Source organism: Caretta caretta, chromosome 5 (genome assembly GCF_965140235.1).
Source record: "Caretta caretta isolate rCarCar2 chromosome 5, rCarCar1.hap1, whole genome shotgun sequence".
Taxonomy (NCBI): domain Eukaryota; kingdom Metazoa; phylum Chordata; order Testudines; family Cheloniidae; genus Caretta; species Caretta caretta.
This window is the reverse complement of record NC_134210.1, coordinates 84,645,069-84,666,590: the sequence shown is the minus strand read 5'-3', so window position 1 is coordinate 84,666,590 and position 21,522 is coordinate 84,645,069. Positions and strand designations below refer to the sequence as shown.

The following is a 21,522-nucleotide window of genomic DNA, read 5'->3' as shown; positions in this document are numbered from 1 at the left end:
TACTCTTCAGGGTTCAGCAACCATGCCATCAGGTGCAGGGAGGTGAGGTTCAGGCCAAGCAACCGTCCATGGTCTTGTGAAATCAAGTTGAGGCAGGGTGGGAGCATGAGTGGAACTGCCACTGAGAGGTTCAGAAACATACTGAACTGTGACAAGGTGCTGGGCAGGAATCCCTGAGCCAGCAGACAGAAAGGGGGAAGCCAGAGAGTGGAAGAAGAGGGGTAGCTCTTCCTTCCTGACTGCAGAGATTGAGAATTCCTTAAGGCTGAAACCCCGAAGCTGTAGATGGTGAGAAGGTGGTGAGATTACATGCTGTAAATAAACTGCACAAGTGATCGCTGAGCCAGAATGTCTCTGAGTGGTTTTTGGAACAGAGTAGAAGCAGGAGCAAAGGGGGGGAGGGCACCTCTGCTACGCCCTGTTACATGAACCAATGCTCGCGTGACCGCGCAGGAGTTATCAGGATAACCTTCGCCTTGTCCCGTTTGATTTTTAGGAAGACCTTGTGAACCAAGGGAACAGGTGGGAAGACATACAGTAGGCAATCTGCCCACAAGAGCAGGAAGGCATCGGAGAGGGAGCCCATGCTGTGCCTGTGCAGTGAACTGAACTGATGGCATTTCCTGCTGTGTCTGGTGGCAAACAGGTCCACCTGGGGGGACCCCCACTTCTTGAAGATGACACTGACTAGCACTGGGTGAAGAGACCATTTGTGGGGAGAGGAAAAGGATCTGCTGAGGCTATCCACCATCATATTTCAGACTCCTGGGAGATGTGATGCCTCGAGATGAATAGAGTATTTCACGCCCGAAGTCCCACAGCCTGTGGGCCTCTTGGCACAGGGCTGAAGATTGAGTCCCTCCCTGCTTGTTGATGTAAAACAGTGGTCTCCAACCTTTTTACACACAAGATCACTTTTTGAATTTAAGTGCAACCCAGGATCTACCCTGCCCCTTCCCTGAGTCCCCGCCACTTCCCCGAAGCCCCCCCTCCCCACTTTCACCGGGTTGGGGCTGGAGGTGCGGGCTCTTGGCTGGGACCGAGGGGTTCAGAGTGTGGGAGGCGCCTCTGGACTGATCCTGGGGCATGGAGTTGGGATGCAGGAGGGGATGAGGGGAGCAAGCTCTGAGATGGAGTTTGGGTGCAGGAGGGGGCTCCAGATTGGGGCAGAGTGCTGAGGTGCAGGAAGGGTATGGGGTGCTGGCTCTGGGAGGGGGCTCAGGACTGGGCTCCCACTGGGCGGCACTTACCTCAGGTGGCTCCCAGGAGGCTCCCTGCCTGCCCCAGCCCCATACACCGCTCCTGGAAGGGGCCAGCGTGCTCCTATGGCCCCAGGGGCAGGCACATGGCTCTGTGCATTTTCTCTCTCTGCAAGCACAGCCCCTGCAGCTCCCATTGGCTGCAGTTCCCCATTCCCAGGCAATGGGAGATGCAGCAGTGGTGCTTGCAGGCAGGAGCAGTATGCGGAGACCACTGGCCCCCATGCCCACCCCAGGGCCGCTGAGGCATGCTGGCCGCTTCCAGGAGAGACCTGAGGCCAGGGCAGGCAGGGAGCCTGCCTGAGCGGCAGCCCCATTGCACCACTGGACTTTTAGCAGCCAGAGATTGCCATCAACTGGCAGAGGCTCCAGGATCGACCAATCTATCGCAATCTACAGGTTGGTGACCACTAATGTGTAAAACATTGATGCCGTGTTGTCTGCTAAGACCTGCACCACTTTGCCTGAGATCTGGGGAAGGAGTACCTGGCAAGCCAAGCGTACCGTAGACATTTAGATGCAGGGAGAGTTCTTCCTGGGACTAGAGGCCCTGGTTCCTGACACTGCCAAGGTCTGACACCCCAGATCTGACACATCTGAGACCAAGGTTACTGATGGATGAGGGGCAGCAAAATGCACCCTTTCATTACAGATCCTGGGTCTCTCCACCAGGTCAGTGAAGCAAGGACCAGAGGTGAAATCATGAGTATCGAGTCCAGAAGGTGTCTGCTAGGAGAGTAGATCGACACCAGCCATATCCAAAGGTGTCTGAGGTACAGCCTTGTGTGCTACACCATGTAGGTGCATGCCATGTCACCCGCCATGTCACCCAACAGCTTGAGGTAGACCCCAGCTGTCAGTGGGTGGATCATGACTTTGGAAATCTGGTCCAACATAACTTAGAAACGGGCAGCCGGTAGGGAGGCCATGGCCTGGGCTGAATCGAGCAATGCCTCGATGAACTCTATTCTCTGAACCGGGACCAGGGTTGACTTCTGCTCGTTTATCAATAGACCCAGTGCCTGGAAGGTGACCTGTACTGTGCTGATACTGTGCCGCAGCTGAGCCAATGACCGACCTATGATCAACCTGTCATCAAGGTATGGATAGACTTGCATGCTTCGAAGCCTGAGGAAGGCTGCCATCACCACCATACACTTAGTCAAAACCCATGGAGCTGCTGACAGACAGAAGGGAAGAGTAGTGTATTGGTAGTGGTGTTACCCCACCATGAACCTGAAGAATCTTCTGTGGCTGCAGAATATAGAGATGTGGAAACAGGCATCCTTTAAGTCAAGGGTGGAGTATCAGTCTCCTGGATCCAGGGAGGCAATGATGGAGGCCAGAGAGTCCATGGAGAACCTCAGTTTCTCGAGATATTTGTTGAGGCCACGCAGGTCTAGGATAGGCAGTAGTCCCCCCATGGTCTTTGGGATCAGGGCTCGAGGAACCTCCTCCACCAGCTCCATGCATTGGAGGGCTTGCACCTCCTAGATGAGAAGCTGCTTGTGAGGGATGGATGAAAACTGAAGGATATAACCAGCTGTTACTGTACTCAATATCCAACTGTCTGATGTTATATAGGACCATGCTGGGCTGAAGGGTGACAGGTGTCCAAAAACAAAAGAGGAGGTGCATCTGGAGCTGAGACTGGTATAATGCCCTTGGGCATACCTTCAAAAGGCCTGCTGGCCCCACCAAAGTATCTGTGAGAGCCTGACTGGGAGGCAGAGGTAGAAGGGAGGGGTTGTTGTCGTTTATAATCCTTCTCCTTACTTCTGTAGGGCTCCTGCTTGGAAGGTGCGTGAACCTGGAAGGTTGCTGGTGCCTAAAGAGCTTCCTGGAGGCTGGTGGCATATAAAAGCCTAATTAACAAAGTGTAATTCTTGAGTCCTTGAAGTTGTGGAGCTTCAAGTCTGTCTGCTCAGAAAACAGGGAGGAGCCTTCAAAGGGGAGGTCTTGGACAGTCTTCTAAACCCCATGAGGAAGGCCAGACAATTGAAGCCACGAACAGTGCCTCATGGTGACAGCTGAAGCCATAGTCCTGTCTGCTGAGTTGGCCACATACAGAACTGCCTAAAGGGAAGTTCTGGCCACAGTCTTGTCCTCCTCCAAGATGGCCATAAATTCCTGCCTTGATTCCTGTGGGAGGGAGTCTTTACATTTGGACAGCGAGTCCCACAGATTAAAACTGTACCTCCCCAGTAGAGCCTACTGGTTGGAGATACATAGTTGGTGTGGAAGAAAAATAATCTAATAAGACCTTTCCAATTTTTTTAAGAACTCCCTATTGCAGGATAATAGTATGTGCTAAGGAAAGATGAGTAAAGGTCATCTTAGTGGGTGGCCAAGAGAAAATATGGCAGCAAAAGAGTTTCTGAAAGCCCGACTATCCAGCCAGTTCCGCTTAAAATTCCCCTAACCGCAATATTGTTATGGCCTACTGTTAACTGCACTTGGCCTATGATTTACCCTCAAAGCTTGCTTAAACTGGAAAAGTTGCTTATTGCTGTAATATGTATGATCTTGTCCTTATAAGGCATTATTGGAAGGGTCTGTGGAAAAGTATCCATGCAGAAGTGTATTGTTCGAGAATGCTACTGAAAACCCTATATAAGTCTGTTGAAGTGTATGGAAAATAGAGCAGCTTGCCACCCTGCGTGGGGCTATGCTGACTCTCCTTGCATATATGCTTGCATAAAATAAAAAGCCTCAGGCGATTCTGACTCCTAAAACGACGAGTGGTTAATTTTCCACTACATTGGAAACTGCCCATTGAATAAACCTTCTGTCCAAAGAGGTCCAGTCTCTTAGCTTCTTTATTTTTGGGGGTAGCACTCAACTGCCCCGTCTTTCCTGCTCATTCACCACCAACACTACCAGGGATCCCAGGGGAAAGTGCGAATAAAGGACGTCAAACCCGCTTGCTGGGACATAGTATTTGTTTTCTGCCTTCTTTGAGGTGGGGGACAGAGAAGAAGGGGTCTGCCACAGTGTCTTAACGGGTCCCAACACTACCTCATTTATGGGTAAGGCCATGCTGGAGGGAGGAGCGGCAGCCAGATTGTCCATCAGGCTGTACACCAACTCCTTAAGCTCTTCCACCTCCAGACCCAAGTTCGTCATGAACGTTTTCAGGAGGTCCTGGTGGGCCCTGAAGTCGTCTTGAGGGAGTAGGGTACTAGGGCCTGCAACTGCCTCATCCAGGGAGGAGGAGGAGGCGGCCTGTGCTGGAGGAGAGGCTCCCTCCTCTTCCTCTGCTTTGAATACATCCATTGCAACCACCTGCTGAACATCGGCACTGGGATTGATGCTGGAATCCGGTGCCGGGTGGAAGAGGTAGTGGCCCACCTTTCTGACACCATCAAGTCGAGTGGTGGGAAGGGGATCCTGGTATCTGTGGAAACCCCCAGAGGTTCCAGTACATTGGCCAGTGGCCTGGTGGCTAGCTGCCAGCGAGAGAGCCGGTACCGAAATCTGGAGGCTGGGTATCGACAGGTCTTTGAAGGGGAATCCTTCACTCCTTCCAACTCCTAAGAGGATTCTTTCCTTGGAGACCATGGTGATGCAGTACTCGCTTCCACCATTGGGCAGTGCTGAGAGACTGGGGACCAGTGTCAGGACAGTGACCATGCATTGATACCATGGAGGGCTTGCCTCAGGACGGTGCCTCATACTGGGACAGAGCTTGATGGACTTCTTCCCTTCTGACCCTGGTTGCCCTCGCCGGCAGGGGTCCTTAGGAGTCAGCGGGACCAGAAGGGACAGCAGATCCTTCGCAACCTGAAAAGCCTCCGGTGTCAAGAGGGCCAGGAACCATCTGGCTACATGGCTGCTCATGGGATTCTGTGGAAGGTACTCTAGGCGGAGTCTGTGGAGCCATCAGTGGCTCGGGGGAGGACAAGTGGACCGATGCAGGTCTCACTATGCCAGCTCCTTCCTGCTTGCCTCTATTCAGCACAGGGAATGGAGAATGGTGCTGGGAAGAACATTGTACTGGAGGAGTGCTCGGTGCTGATTCGGAGAGGCTTAGTTCTGAGGCTGGTCTGAGGGCCATCTCCATAAGAACGGCTTTCATTTGAATTTCCCTGTCCTTTCTGGTATGGGGTTTGAAGTCCCTGTAGATCTGGCCCTTCTCTCTAACGTGAGACTCCCCAGCCACTTTAGACAGCTAGTGTACGGCATCGGCTTGCAGCAAGAGGCACATGGCTTGAAGCCTGGGGAACAGGGCATGTCCAGCCCTTGGAGCAAACAGTCCCTTGATGACAGGGACAACTACTATATACAGGTTTCAGAGGAACAGCCGTGTTAGTCTGTATTCGCAAAAAGAAAAGGAGTACTTGTGGCACCTTAGAGACTAACCAATTTATTTGAGCATGAGCTTTCGTGAGCCACAGCTCACTTCATCAGATGTGTACCGTGGAAACTGCAGCAGACTTTATATACACACAGAGAATATGAAACAATACCTCCTCCCACCCCACTGTCCTGCTGGTAATAGCTTATCTAAAGTGATCAACAGGTGGGCCATTTCCAGCACAAATCCAGGTTTTCTCACCCTCCACCCCCCCACACAAATTCACTCTCCTGCTGGTGCTAGCCCATCCAAAGTGACAACTCTTTACATAATCAAGTCGGGCTATTTCCTGCATAGATCCAGGTTTTCTCACTTCCCCCCCACCCCCATACACACACAAACTCACTCTCCTGCTGGTAATAGCTCATCTAAACTGACCACTCTCCAAGTTTAAATCCAAGTTAAACCAGAATATCTGGGGGGGGGGGGTAGGAAAAAACAAGAGGAAACAGGCTACCTTGCATAATGACTTAGCCACTCCCAGTCTCTATTTAAGCCTAAATTAATAGTATCCAATTTGCAAATGAATTCCAATTCAGCAGTTTCTCGCTGGAGTCTGGATTTGAAGTTTTTTTGTTTTAAGATAGCGACCTTCATGTCTGTGATTGCATGACCAGAGAGATTGAAGTGTTCTCCGACTGGTTTATGAATGTTATAATTCTTGACATCTGATTTGTGTCCTAACTAAGAGCTATGTACATTAACTATGACCAAGAAAATCCAGCCATTGGGAAAGAAAACCTTGCCACAGCAAGAAGGAGAGAGAGACGGAGTTATTGCACACAAAGAAAACTGTTAAACCAATGAAGATACATAAACTCAACACTAAATATGAAATAAGACTCTCCACCAACAAGAGAAAAAAGAAAAGATAAATAGCAGCTTTGCTGGAAAATATGCTTGTTACTCCCCAGGATGCAATAATTTCAAAAGGGCCATATGATTCTGTTCCCATCTCCTCCTCAAATCCCTGCTCTGTAATATTATCAGCAGTACGATGTTTAATGATACTACATCATGACCATTATTCTCGTCAATTAATAGTATTTTGCTTGTTTATAGCATCCTTTATATAGTGGCATTTCTGGGGCTTTGTCACTGTTTTCCTTTCCCCACTGTGACCTTGCTTTAGTATTGTGTGTGGTAAGGGAGCTGGCAGAAAGACATTACCAAAAACAAACATGCATTTCCTGAGATTGTATCCAAACTGGAATGTAGCATCTCATAGGTATGTCACTTTTAATGCTCCCTATGGAGTAACAGAAGGATATGGTTTTATTGAGTATGTAACAGAAACTACTATTTTTTGTTTTTTTGGGGTTCAGTCATCAAATTACCCAACACATTTCTGAAGGAAAGTTTAAACAAAAATTAATCCTGAGACTCCTGGAATGTAGATGAGACCACTGATGAGGGTGAGTATTTTCCATACCAATATTAAGTCACATTTGGGACACAACATGGGCAAGCCCTGTGGTACAGCAGTATGTCAATACACACTATGGAACTTTTAGTGCACATCAGTAGGGTCCACATGGACAGTTAGCGTGCAGAATGCTGGAGTACTGTAGATTTAAACCCTGGCTTGTCAGGCAGTAAGTGTTTGTGTAGACATGCCCTATCTTTCTCACAACATATTGATGCCTGGGTAAACAAAGGAAGTACATAACAAAAATGACTCCTTTGCATAGTACATTTTAAAGTACACTTTTACTCAAAAGAAGAAAAGAATTGAAATCATTCTTATTTTTACCTTTAGGTGTTGGAATTTGCCTGTCATGTCCATCCACTTGACTCACAGGATCATTGGAATCTGGTATCTCCATTTCACCTAAGTGAAAAATAAACCATTGAAATTTTAAACCAGTTGAGACTGAGTTGATCTTTCTCTTCTTGAACAGAATAAAAATATTGGGTATTTAAACTCACTTGGGGCCAAAACTTGGTCCCACTGAAGCCTGTGACAAAATTCCCATTGACTTCAAGGGGATCAGGAATTAGCCCTTATTGACTATAAGATCTATTCAGCACAACAAATTGAAGGTATTGTGCTTGACATAGTGACAGCATTAAAAAGTGTGTTACAGTTCTATCCACACATAAAAAATAAAATTCAAATACTTTCTGCAAACCGCCTTTGTCATATCAGATTACTCAGTAGTGAAACTCTGTTGACATTCTTGAGCAAAACATGGCATAAGATTTACTTTCGAGAATATATTACATTAATTTAAATTCTATTTTCACAGGTTAGACCCATCTCTGATGCCTTGTGCTTCCCAGCCCCAACACCACCTTTTGAATGATGATCTAACCACCCACCAAGGCATTGAAAGACAGCAAAAGAATTCAAATCAGAGTGTTTTATAACTACACATTATTTGCTATTTGTAAAAGTCTCTTAGAACTGGGGGCTTGAAAATCTGGTATTTTCCCCAGCCAGTTCTATCATTTTACCATTAGCGCACACTCAGACTAAGGCCAGAAGGGACCATCATGATCATCTAGTCTGACCTCCCGCACATTGCAGGCCACAAACCTGCCCACTTCTGAAATAAACCCATAACCTCTGGCTTAGTTACTGAAGTCCTCAAATCTTGATTTAAAGGTTTACAGAGAATCCACCATTTACTCTAGGTCAAACCAGCGCACTGAACTCTCTTCCTCCCCACCCCAATATTCCAAATGGTGTTGAAATTAATATCTTTTTGTTCAACTTTTTGTTTACGCACCAGTATACAATATCACAGCACAGCACTGGAAACTGTTAGTTGGCTGCTCCTGAAGAGCAGTAGGGACAGCATACAGAGGGTTTTTTATTTTTATTTTTATGGTTTTTGGGAAAATTATGACTACTGTTGCAGGGTTTTGACTTTTTTAGTTTTAAAACATTCTTTCAGCAACAGGGAGGGGGTAGATTTATAAGACATACAGTTATAGAGCTGCTTTCACTAAACCTACTTCTCGCAAGAAACAGCTCAGCCACTAACTCCACCAGAGGGGTTCCCAGCTCAAGCAGAGATAGGTGCCTCCCTGCAGCTCAGATGTTGGGCACTGAACTCTGTGAGGAGGTGGGGCTTGGGAACACCCCTCACTGACATCTCCCATTGGCTAGTGTGCTGGCTGTTATGGCTCCCATTCTCAAGCACCTCTCTCTCCCCACACATTGTATCGGGAGCACCTAACACAAGCTTTAAGGATTCCAGTGTCTTTCAATGTGCCCAAGTCCCTTTGTGGATCCAGGCAAAAGTACTTCATAATCCTATACTCTTTCCTGTGGTTCACTTCACCTAGTTACTTTGGTAAAATTACACTGCCTTGTCTCCACTAGGATTGTTACAGTGGGACAGTTAATGCATATTAATTATTCTGCTGTAAAAACACTTTTTTTTTTTTGGCAGTGAAGCCAAAGCCTCATACCAAGAGTTGGAGGGGAACGCAGAGTGTGACAATCCTGGAGAGGCGGTCTTTGAGTCACATGTGCATAAACCCAGCCTGTTCTCAATGTTATGCTCTCAACTGATGACTTCAAGTGATCGGAGTACACTGGGAATTACAAAAGAACAGGACAGTTTTACAAATAAAATTTTGGACAGGCGCAGTTATGATACATGATGACCTACACTCACACTCCTCTATGGAATGTTCAATGCCCATACAATGATTTAAGTTCCTTGACTATTTTTTTTATGTTATTGATCTATGCTCAACTTCCTGTGTTTTCTGCATTCCTTTATCAGTTAAGTGGGATTCTCAAAAGGGACAAACATGAGAAGCCTATACAGAGCGGTCTCTCTCTTCCCACACCCACATCCCTAGTTGGTGTTTTTTAACTCTCACATTAGAATGGAATGAGACAAAAGCATCTGCTGATTTTAAAATGCTTTAATAATAGTTTTATGTAATTCCTCCTTGTGCTTGGTATGTTTACATCTGGCAAAAACATTTGTCTCCAGATGTGCCTTATCAGAAAATAACTGCAAACCACAGACAGTATACACCAGCAAAGTCTCCATGACTAAGCAATGTTAAATTGAAAAATGCTCTGTGTGGGCTGTAAATTATAAATCCGAAACAGATCTGCCATTTTCAACTGTCACTATAATGAAAGAAACATTTTATCTTTTAAATATTCTAATCTGAAAGTTTTCTTTTTTAAACCATATTTATTATGAACTCTTAATTTTAATTAGGGCTGTCAAGCGATTAAAAATAATCACAATTAATGACAAGATAAAAATAGTAGCAATTAATCATGGTTTTAATCACAGTGCTAACAACAGAATGCCAATTTAAATTTATTATAAATATTTTTGAATGTTTTTCTACATTTTCAAATATATTGATTTCAATTACAACAGAGAATACAAAGGTTTCAGAGTAGCAGCCATGTTAGTCTGTATCCGCAAAAAGAAAAGGAGTACTTGTGGCACCTTAGAGACTCACAAATGACCCACAGAGTCAACCCCAGAGGATTGCACAAGCAGCAGAAAGCTGGCATATCCTAAATTTTGATTTGGTTTCTGGACTTGTCCTTCCCTCCTCCTCCATCCCCCTAACCCAATATCCCCCCTCCCCCGTCTAGCTTCTGATTTCTCTCAGTGTTTTGTGCAACAAATTATAAAGAACGTTTTTTAAACAACTGTGACTTTATTTGCTTTAATATATATATATATATATATATATATATATATATATATATATATAGGGGGCGGGTAACTTTAAGAGAAACAAACACAACTTTCACACCGTACCCTGGCCAGTCATGAAACTGGCTTTCAAATCATAGAATATCAGGGTTGGAAGGGACCTCAGGAGGTCATCTAGTCCAATCCCCTGCTCAAAGCAGGACCAATCCCCAACTAAATCATCCCAACCAGGGCTTTGGCAAGCCTGACCTTAAAAACTTCTAAGGAAGGAGATTCCACCACCTCCCTAGGTAACGCATTCCAGTGTTTCACCACCTTCCTAGTGAAAAAGTTTTTCCTAATATCCAACCTAAACCTCCCCCACTTCAACTTGAGACCATTACTCCTTGTCCTGTCCTCTTCTACCACTGAGAATAGTCTAGAACCATCCTCTCTGGAACCACCTCTCAGGTAGTTGAAAGCATCTATCAAATCCCCCCTCATTCTTCTCTTCTGCAGACTAAACAATCCCAGTTCCTTCAGCCTCGCCTCATAAGTCATGTGTTCCAGTCCCCTAATCATTTTTGTTGCCCTCCGCTGGATGTTTTCCAATTTTTTTCACATCCTTCTTGTAGAGTGGGGCCCATAACTGGACACAGTACTCCAGATGAGGCCTCACCAATGCTGAACAGAGGGGAACGATCACGTCCCTCGATCTGCTGGCAATGCCCCTACTTATACATCCCAAAATGTCATTGGCCTTCTTGGCAACAACTGTTGACTCATATCCAGCTTCTCGTCCACTGTCACCCCTAGGTCCTTTTCCGCAGAACTGCTGCCTACCCATTCGGTCCCTAGTCTGTAGCGGTGCATGGGATTCTTCCGTCCTAAGTGCAGGACTCTGCACTTGTCCTTGTTGAACCTCATCAGATTTCTTTGGCCCAATCCTCTAATTTGTCTAGGGCCCTCTGTGTCCTATCCCTACCCTCCAGCATATCTACCTCTCCTCCCAGTTTAGTGTCATCTGCAAACTTGCTGAGGGTGCAATCCACACCATCCTCCAGATCATTTATGAAGATATTAAACAAAACCGGCCCCAGGACCGACCCTTGGGGCACTCCACTTGATACCAGCTGCCAACTAGACATGGAGCCATTGATCACTACCCGTTGAACCCGACAATCTCGCCAACTTTCTATCCACCTTACAGGCCATTCATCCAGCCCATACTACTTTAACTTGCTGGCAAGAATACCGTGGGAGACCGTGTCAAAAGCTTTGCTAAAGTCAAGGAACAACATGTCCACTGCTTTCCCCTAATCCACAGAGCTAGTTATCTCGTCATAGAAGGCAATTAGATTAGTCAGGCATGACTTGCCCTTGGTGAATCCATGCTGACTGTTCCTGATCACTTTCCTCTCCTCTAAGTGCTTCAGAATTGATTCCCTGAGGACCTGTTCCATGATTTTTCCAGGGACTGAGGTGAGGCTGACTGGCCTGCAGTTCCCAGGATCCTCCTTCTTCCCTTTTTTAAAGATGGGCACTACATTAGCCTTTTTCCAGTCGTCCGGGACTTCCCCCAATCGCCATGAGTTTTCAAAGATAATGGCCAATGGCTCTGCAATCACATCCGCCAACTCCTTTAGCACTCTCAGATGCAGCACATCCAGCCCCATGGACTTGTGCTCATCCAGCTTTTCTAAATAGTCCCGAACCACTTCTTTCTCCACAGAGGGCTGGTTACCTCCTCCCTATGCTGTGCCGCCCAGTGCCTGCTTCCAGGAGTCTGGGAGCTGACCTCGTTCGTGAAGACAGAGGCAAAAAAAACATTGAGTACATTAGCTTTTTCTACATCCTCTGTCACTAGGTTGTCTCCCTCATTCAGTAAGGGGACCACACTTTCCTTGACTTTCTTCTTGTTGCTAACATACCTGAAGAAACCCTTCTTGTTACTCTTAATATCTCTTGCTAGCTGTAACTCCAGGTGTGATTTGGCCTTCCTGATTTCACTCCTGCATGCCTTGTCTTTCAGATCAGCAATGATTTCACTGTTAAGCCAAGCTGGTCGCCTGCCACATTTACCATTCTTTCTACACATCGGGATGGTTTGTTCCTGTAACCTCAATAAGGATTCTTTAAAATACAGCCAGCTCTCCTGGACTCTTTTCCCCCTCATGTTATTCTCCCAGGGGATCCTGCCCATCAGTTCCCTGAGGGAGACAAAGTAAGCTTTTCTGAAGTCCAGGGTCCGTATTCTGCTGCTCTCCTTTCTTCCCTGTGTCAGGATCCTGAACTCGACCATCTCATGGTCACTGCCTCCCAGGTTCCCATGCACTTTTGCTTCCCCTACTAATTCTTCCCGGTTTGTGAGCAGCAGGTCAAGAAGAGCTCTGCCCCTAGTTGGTTCCTCCAGCACTTGCACCAGGAAATTGTCCCCTACACTTTCCAAAAACTTCCTGGATTGTCTGTGCACTGCTGTATTGCTCTCCCAGCAGATATCAGGGTGATTGAAGTCTCCCATGAGAACCAGGGCCTGCAATCTAGTAACTTCCGTGAGTTGCCAGAAGAAAGCCTCGTCCACCTCATCCCCCTGGTCCGGTGGTCTATAGCAGACTCCCACCACGACATCACCCTTGTTGCTCATGCTTCTGAACTTAATCCAGAGATTTTCAGGTTTTTCCTGAAGTTTCATACTTGAGCTCTGAGCAGTCATACTGCTCCCTTACATACTATGCAACTCCCCAACCTTTTCTGCCCTGCCTGTCCTTCCTGAACAGTTTATATCCATCCATGACAGTACTCCAGTCATGTGAGTTATCCCACCAAGTCTCTGTTATTCCAATCACATCATAATTCCTTGACTGTACTAGGACTTCCAGTTCTCCCTGCTTGTTTCCCAGGCTTCTTGCATTTGTTTATAAGCACTTGAGATAACTCGCTGATCATCCCACTTTCTCAGTATGAGGCAGGAGCCCTCTCCTCTCTCGCACGCTCCTGCTCGTGCTTCCTCCCTGTATCCCACTTCCCCACTTACCTCAGGACTTTCTTCTCCTTCCCCCGATTAACCTAGTTTAAAGCCCTCTTCACTAGGTTAGCCAGCCTGCTTGCAAAGATGCTCTTCCCTCTCTTCGTAAGGTGGAGCCTGTCTCTGCCTAGCACTCCTCCTTCTTGGAACACCATCCCATGGGCAAAGAATCCAAAGCCTTCTCTCCGACAGCACCTGCATAGCCATTCGTTGACTTCCACAATTCGATGGTCTCTACCCAGGCCTTTTCCTGCCACGGGGAGGATGGAAGCTTCTCTGATGTGCAGCGCGCCTTGCTGCACTCTTCTAATTGCCCTGTTGTCTGGCTGTGCGAAACTGGCCACCAGGCGATTTGCCTCAACCTCACACCCCGCCATAAATGTCTCCCCCTTACTCTCAAAGATATTGTGGAGCACACAACAAGCAGCAATTACAATTGGAATATTGGTTGTGCTGAGATCTAACCGAGTCAGTAAACTGCACCAGCGCGCTTTCAAACGTCCAAACGCACATTCTACCACCATTCAGCACTTGCCCAGCCTATAGTTGAACTGCTCCTTACTACTGTCCAGGGTGCCTGTGTACAGCTTCATGAGCCATGGCATTAAGGGGTACGCTGGGTCCCCGAGGATAACTATAGGCATTTCAACATCCCCAGCAGTAATTTTCTGGTCTGGGAACTAAGTTCCTTCCTGCAGCTGTTCAAACAGACCAGAGTTCCTGAAGATGCGAGTGTCATGCACCTTTCCTGGCCATCCCATGTTGATGCCAGTGAAACGTCCCTTGTGATCCACCAGTGCTTGCAGCACCATGGAAAAGTACCCCTTGCGGTTTATGTACTGGCCACCCCGGTGTTCCGGGGCCAAGATAGGGATACGTGTTCCGTCTATCGCCCCGCTGCAGTTAGGGAACCCCAGCCCATTAAAGCCATCCACAATGGTCTGCACATTTCCCAAACTCACTACCCTTGATAGCAGCTGGTCAATGATTGCATTGGCTACTTGCAGCACAGCAGCTCCCACAGTAGATTTCCCCACTCCAAATTGATTCCCGACTGACCGGTAGCTGTTGGGCGTTGCAAGCTTCCACAGGGCTATGGCCACTTGCTTCTCAACTGTGAGGGCTGCTCTCATTTTGGTGTCTTTGCGCTTCAGGGCAGCGGACAGCAAGTCACAAAGTTCCATGGAAGTGGCCCTACGCATACGAAATTTTCTCAGCCACTGGGAATCATCCCATACCTGCAACAGTATGCGGTCCCACCAGTCTGTGCTTGTTTCCCGGGCCCAGAATTGGCGTTCCACAGCATGAACCTGGCCCAACAGTACCATGATCTCCCAATCACCACATGCCGTGCCATCTGTGTCCATGTCCTCATCACTATAGTAATCGCACTGTCGTCGCTTCCTCGCTCGGTTTTGCAGGTACTGCACATACTGCTGGATAATGCGCGAGGTATTTACAATGGTCAAAACTGCAGCAGAGATCTGATCGGGCTCCATGGCTATGGTGCCTGCATGGGTAATCCTGGAAAAAGGGCGCGAAATGTAGGACAGCAGAGTGGCAGCGGAAGCTGTGCTGTTTGGTTCATGGTAGCTGAACAAAGGCTGAAAATGATTGTGTTCTGTGGCTTTCACGGAGGTGGGAGCCCAGGACAGACAACATGGAGAAGCTCGGAAGCATGGCAGTAGCAGGAGAGCAGAGTTGGTGGTGGAAGCTGTGCTGCTTGGTTCACGATGGCTGAGCAGAGTTGAGTTGGAGAGGTGGATTCATAGTAGCAGGAGAGCAGCGGTGCACTGTCTGCTGAAAGCAGTATGGCGTTTGCATGCCAAAAAGGTGCAAAACGATTGTCTGCTGTAGCTTTCTGACAACACACACCCAGAAACACCCGCGAGAATGTTTTTGCCCCATCATGCACTGGGAGCTTAACCCAAAATTCCAATGGGCGGCGGGAATTGTCGGATAGCTACCCACAGTGCACCACTCCGACATTCGATGCTAGCCTTGGTACTGCGGATGCGATCTGCTGAATTCATGCGCTTTAGTGGAGACACAGAAGACCGAATGTATCAAATAGCTTCCGAAAATTCGAATAGAATAATTTCTAAATAATTTTGTCCTGTAGATATATCCTTAGTCTCTAAGGTGCCACAAGTACTCCTTTTCTTTTAGAGAATACGAAGTGTACAGTGCCTCACAGGGGAAGGGAGGACAGGGTAAAGGACGAGAGGGAGAAATTATTATTCTTTATTACAAATATTTACACTGTAAAAAACAAAATAAATAGTATTTTTCAGTTCACTTCATACAAGCACTGCAGTGCAATGTCTATCATGAAAGTGCAACTTACAAATGTAGAATTATTTTTAACACAACTGCACGCAAAAGACAAAACAATATAAAACTTTAGAGCCTAGAAGTCAAAGCACGAAGAGGCATATGAATGTTTAACATATCTGGTATGTAAATACCTTGCAAGGCCAGCTATAACAGTTCCATGCAAACGCCTGTTCTCACTTTCAGGTGACGTAAATAAGAAATGGGCAGCATTATCTCTTGTAAATGTAAACAAATTTGTTTGTCTTAGGCCTGGTCTACACTGGGGGTAGGAGGGGCAGAAATCGATCTAAGATACGCAACTTCAGCTACATGAAGTTGACATACTTAATTCTACTCACTGCGGTGTCTTCACTGCATTGAGTCGACTGCTGACGCTCCCCCGTCAACTCCGCCTGTGCCTCTCGCTAAGGTAGAGTACAGGAGTCGACGGGAGAGCACTTGGCAGTCGATTTATCGAGTCTACACTAGACACGATAAATTGACCCCCGCTGGATCAATCGCTGCCCGCTGATCCGGTGGGTAGTATAGACATACCCTTAGCTACTGGCTGAACAAGGAGGACTGAGTGGACTTGTAGGCGCTAAAGTTTTACATTGTTTTGTTTTTGAGTGCAGTTATGTAAAAAAATAATTCTACATTTTTAAAGTTGCTCTTTCACGATAAAGAGATTTCACTACAGTACTCACATGAGGTGAGATGAAAAATATTATTTCTTTTGTTTCTTACAGTGCAAATATTTGTAATAAAAATAAAGTGAGCACAGTACACTTTGTATTCTGTTGTAATTGAAATCAATATATTTGAAAATGTAGAAAAACATCCCAAAATATTTATAATAAATTTAAATTGGTATTTTACTATTAAGAATGTGTTAATTGACCGCCCTAATTCTAACCCTGACATTTCTGAACTAACAGATAAAGCAACACAGAGCTGTATTCAACATGAAATATTCCAAAGATTTTACATTGTACATGCCTCTGAATCAGACCTGCCAATGAGTCATTTTGCACATGGAAAGCTTTTTCCCTTTAAATTAAACAATATGAGAGAACCACAGATTCAAAAGTGCCAAGAGCCGCTCAGAGGAAGGGTTCATGCACCCACTTCTCCATTCCTGTTGACTGCTTCTCTCAATTTTTCATAATTTTACATTCCTGACTTCTTAATACATTCTCCTCTGCTAGAACTGGATCCACAGTGCTGAGCTAAAACAGAAAATGATCCTTGATGTATCCCCCACCCATTCACTCCCTGGATTGCTATGGCAGAGGGAGCCACGTTCCTTGTGATCTCTGCATGAAGTCTACACTGCTGCTAGTCCTTTGAGACCTCACACATCTCTTCTCCAGCCTACATCTGAGACCTTGTCTGTCATTGCATCTCTTCTCCACTCCGCTGTGTCAAGATTCCAAATCTGATTTCCCAATTTGCCCCTTCCTGGCGGCTACTCTCCCATTTTTTCCTTTCTTCCCATGCATTTTTCACACCATCATGCACACATGGACTGAACAAAAAACCTCCAGTTTATTTCCTTCCAGGGCATCCTGTTTGACCATTCTAGACTGTAAATTCCTTGAGGCGGCTACGGTCTTCACTGATTTCTTGCAGAGTGAACAGTATATTTATTACTAAGCATATGAATAATAATTACAAATAAAAATAAAAGTAACAGTAATAATGGTATATCGTATCTGTGTTCCTAAACATTAATTTGGTTGGGAGTCTGGAGAATAAAAGGTTTTAAAACTTAAAGGCTCAAGCTGTTCCTCATATTGTATAAAGAATTTAAAATATTATGCATTTAAGGCCATGGTTTAGATATTCCTGCCATTACAACTGGGGGGAGAACTGGTTGGCTGCCATGTTACCCAATACTTTAATTGGTAGCGATAGAGGAGCAGACCTACTGGATCTTTTCAGATGCATGACTTTTATGTTTGTGCTACAGTGTCTTTACAAGTAGATAACTTTTGGTAGATAAGACCTAATTGCATATTATTACGTTAATTTCAGATGTGACAAAAACACCAGACTTCATGTAGTATACAGTTCCAGCAGTGCTGTTCAACCTTACCAAAAAATGCCACCCATTCACTTCAATGGGTGGAGCACTTGACAGGGCTGGCACTGAAGAGGGAAAAGTCCCGTCCAGCAAGGAAGGAAGATACTCAATGTGGGTACCAGATAGCTCTCCCCTCCCCTACGGGAGTCTTGATCTCCCACTGGCCAACTGGGGGGAGAAGGATGCTGATTGGCCAGCATGCCCCAGCTCCCAGGATTTAACCTAGTACAGGGGCCATGTGGAGCCTCTTTCAGCTCCATTCCAGCAGCCCTGCTCTACCCATACTGACCTAGGAATGGACCTGACAGATGCTGGGCCTGGGGCTCATAGGATAAAGTAAGACCTTGTGGCCCTTGTGGGCCATGGTCCCCCGCCAGCACCTCCTGCATTCTCTGTCCCCCTCGCAGGGAGGAGGATGGCAGAACTCAGAGCGAGTTGAATCCTGGTAGGTAGGCTGAGGAGAGCCAATCCTGAATTACGGGTTATATGGTAAGGAGCATGTAACCCCCTCACTGTAATCTATTAAATACTTGGTATAAAACAGTATGGGTGATGGACAGGTAGTTCCCCTCTACTGTGTTAAAATGAATTAAAAGTTGTGACCTGCTGTTTATTCCATGAATGTGACTGTCCTCATTTTGCCGCTGTGTCCGCATCAAAACTTAAGTACGTCAACTAGCAAAGAATGGATACGCAAGTGAGCAACCAGGATTACAGGTATGAAAGAATAGGTGGAGGATGAACTGCCATCACATTAACTGTATGCAAACAGCTATTATTAAATAATTGACTTGGAGAGAAATGCGCATGATCTGAAGCCTAGCTGCGATAGTATCAACTCACATTGCTAAAATGTTAGCTGAGTAGCATGCTGGTATGTAAATATGTAGTTAACTGAAGTCAGACAAACCACCATGGCTACTGTGGAGCACTCAGTAACTAGAGCGTCAATAGTCCCCTTTGAAAATACTGACCGACAGAAAAAGGAGCTATTAATCGCTCAGGCCAACAGAACAGATCCTTAAGAAACCATAAATAGAAGAAAGAGATTGACGTAATTTCATCTTTAATGCTTTATCTGAAAGACAGCAGCATCGGATAGTACTGCTCTTTCTTTGGATTGGTTGAATTATACATTGGTCATAAAGAGTAAGACTACAGAGACAGGTCTGTGAACTGAACTCCTAACCTTTTGGTACTAAGCAATTAAAGTATACTGATAAAATCTGAAAGAGCAGTAAGTCTCATCACTAGGTTCTAGCGGTTTTGTTAGTTCATTGTGTGTGCTATATTTGTTGTTTGCATAGATAAGAAATCTCTTAGTTCGTAAGAGCTTGTATGCCATAAGCTAGTTATGAAGATTTTATTTTTTAAAAAGTCTATTCATTTTTCAATAAAAGGAAACATAAGAGAACAGCCTGTGTTTTTGCACATACTTTGCAAGGATGCAGCTATGCTTGCAAATTTCAGAAAGAAAAACAGTAGTGTAAAAATCAAGGTCCTTGCCCAATTTGGATTTAAAAACCAACCCTCTACACTAAGCACGGTATTATCCCTTCCTCTGTCAATTCCATCCCTTTCAGAATGTACTCTTTTGTGATAGAACATGAGGAAAAGTGGTCAACTTGATAGGGATTTGGGGGGTAGATAGTTTAGGCCACCTTTTATAAAAATTCTTGGGACTCCTTCTCATGAACTGGCATAGAAGTAAACATCCTGTAAGGCAGAGGCAAGATTGTCCTAGCACATGTACCAACACAGAATTCGTGATTTCTCAGTTGAACAAAAAGTCTAATCACAGGGCATACACAACTGGTAAAATAATAGTTAAATACTCATTTCAGAATTTAACTATTTCTTTAGTTCAGGGACCATCTCAGTATATGCAAATCAGTTGTAATAAATAGAGTTGATAATGTTTATGGATGTAACGCTATTAAAATATTACGCGGCATGTTTATCAGCCATACAAAAAAAAAAACCCCAAAACAGATTACATGTAAGCTCCCACTGCTTAAACACTAACCATTTTTATATTTTAAAAGAATTATTTGTAAATTATAGCTGAGGAGCAAACCTTAGGTCTTAGTTCTGTCCAATCCTTTCACTTATCAATATATATTAATCCAGGAGCTGAATTAATTTTCTAGAATTAAAATAGTAACACACCCCCTTTACCACTCACTATGTCAACCTTTGACTTAGGTTCTAACTTTATTTCAATAATATAAAACTCCCAAAAGAAAAAAAACCTTCAGTTTAATACCCCCTAATATTCTGTTCTTTTCTTCATAAAACTTTGTTGACCTTCTGTCAATTACTAACCTCTAGAACTCCCCAAACAAAGGGCCCACTGTGGGCTTTGATTCAGCTGCCAATCTGATTACTTTGCATTTGGGAAGCAGGCTATTTAGGTTGCTGAATCAGGGCCTTTAATTGAAATTCCTTTTCCAACATCTTCAGCCCTGGCAACCAATTGCAAAGTGAGCTTGGCAAACCTGTAAAGGGCGGTGAACAGTCCACAAAAGATGCAGTTAGTACTACATGATCAGTACACTGCTTTTATAGTTACAGAAGATTTAGGAGTTCTACTTTTTCTGTGACAGTTGTCATTTCACATAAAAATACAAAAGAGGGAAAATGTCTATACTTTTTGATTCAGTTGTTTGGTGCCAGAGACATTACATACAGTTCTTAGAACATACACAACACACTGTGAAGTTATCTAAACAATTATTTCAGTGTAAAAGTTGATTTTTTTGATTCCTCAGGGAAAGTATCCTTTAACATGATCTCAAGCTAAACTGACAGCAATAGGAGCTTTCACTGTTAAAATGTTAGAATTTGAGTCAGCCTTTCTACATCTGCTCTAACTTCAACAAGAGCTAACCAGCAAATTCACATGATACAAGAATGTTGAACCTAAGAGAAATGCCAACCTTACAAGTAACTAAAACTCAAGTCGGCACAACACACATCAAATAATAAGCCATTTTACTAGGGGTCAGAGAGATATATATAAGTTGTTCTCATTATTTATAAGCATCTCTCTTGGAATCATGAAACTTGAAAAAAATACATTGAAACAAAATATATATGAACTAGAGGGCTAGCTCACATTTGGGGCCAATCAACCTTGACAGTGGCTAATGCATTCACTTTTTGGTCAGAAATTTTTGCATAAAATTAAAATAAGTTTTTAAGCAATGCATGCTATATCACCTTCATACAACCCTCTCCTGTATTATCTACAAACAAGATTTCCAGGATGGACTTTTGTATAGAGGGTGCCCAATCTTCAAATGATTGCATCTTAATAGGACTTCAAAATCGCATAATCAGAGACTCAGTTGGCACTTAGGCACTCAAAAACGGAATTTGCATACATGTACTAATCTGAATGTTTGTGCTCATATGCTTATTACGATATATTAATTTGCCTATGTTTGAAAATTGATCCTCCAATATCAAATGCATGTCCCCAAAAAGAGATAAAACACCTTATTCAGTGTAGCATTAAAAAAAAAAGCTGAATCTACATAAAGCTGGAATGATCTTGATCTCCACAGGAAACCTTACCCCCACTTCCAAAAAGAAAAACCTTACAATAAAGATTTGTAGTATATCTGCTTTTTACTCATTCTCCAGGTGCCCCTACATGTAGCATCAGGTCAACGTTAAATGCAGAACCAGTCCAGCCATCTAAAATAACAATACCAGAGATTCATACACAGAGTTCAGCGAATCATCTGATTCATTCAGACTCCTCATATCATTTATGCATATTCTATACCACACAGCATTTCCAACTCCCTATCAATCTTTTGCCTTCCATTTACACAGCTCACATT

At 44.8% G+C, this 21,522-nt stretch overlaps 2 protein-coding genes across 4 annotated transcripts in view; both read right to left on the bottom strand.

The window, feature by feature from the left end:
* ROR2 (receptor tyrosine kinase like orphan receptor 2) overlaps positions 1-21,522 on the bottom strand; it is a 236,959-nt gene that overhangs the window by 56,429 nt on the left and 159,008 nt on the right. For all 3 annotated transcript variants that reach the window (XM_048851192.2, XM_048851193.2, XM_075128632.1), the window contains exon 2: positions 7,370-7,447. In XM_048851192.2, the coding sequence (XP_048707149.2) occupies positions 7,370-7,447 (78 nt within the window). The remainder of the gene's footprint in view (positions 1-7,369; positions 7,448-21,522) is intronic.
* Positions 1-21,522, bottom strand: part of AUH (AU RNA binding methylglutaconyl-CoA hydratase) — a 510,281-nt gene that overhangs the window by 457,115 nt on the left and 31,644 nt on the right. The gene's annotated exons all lie outside the window — the stretch shown is intronic.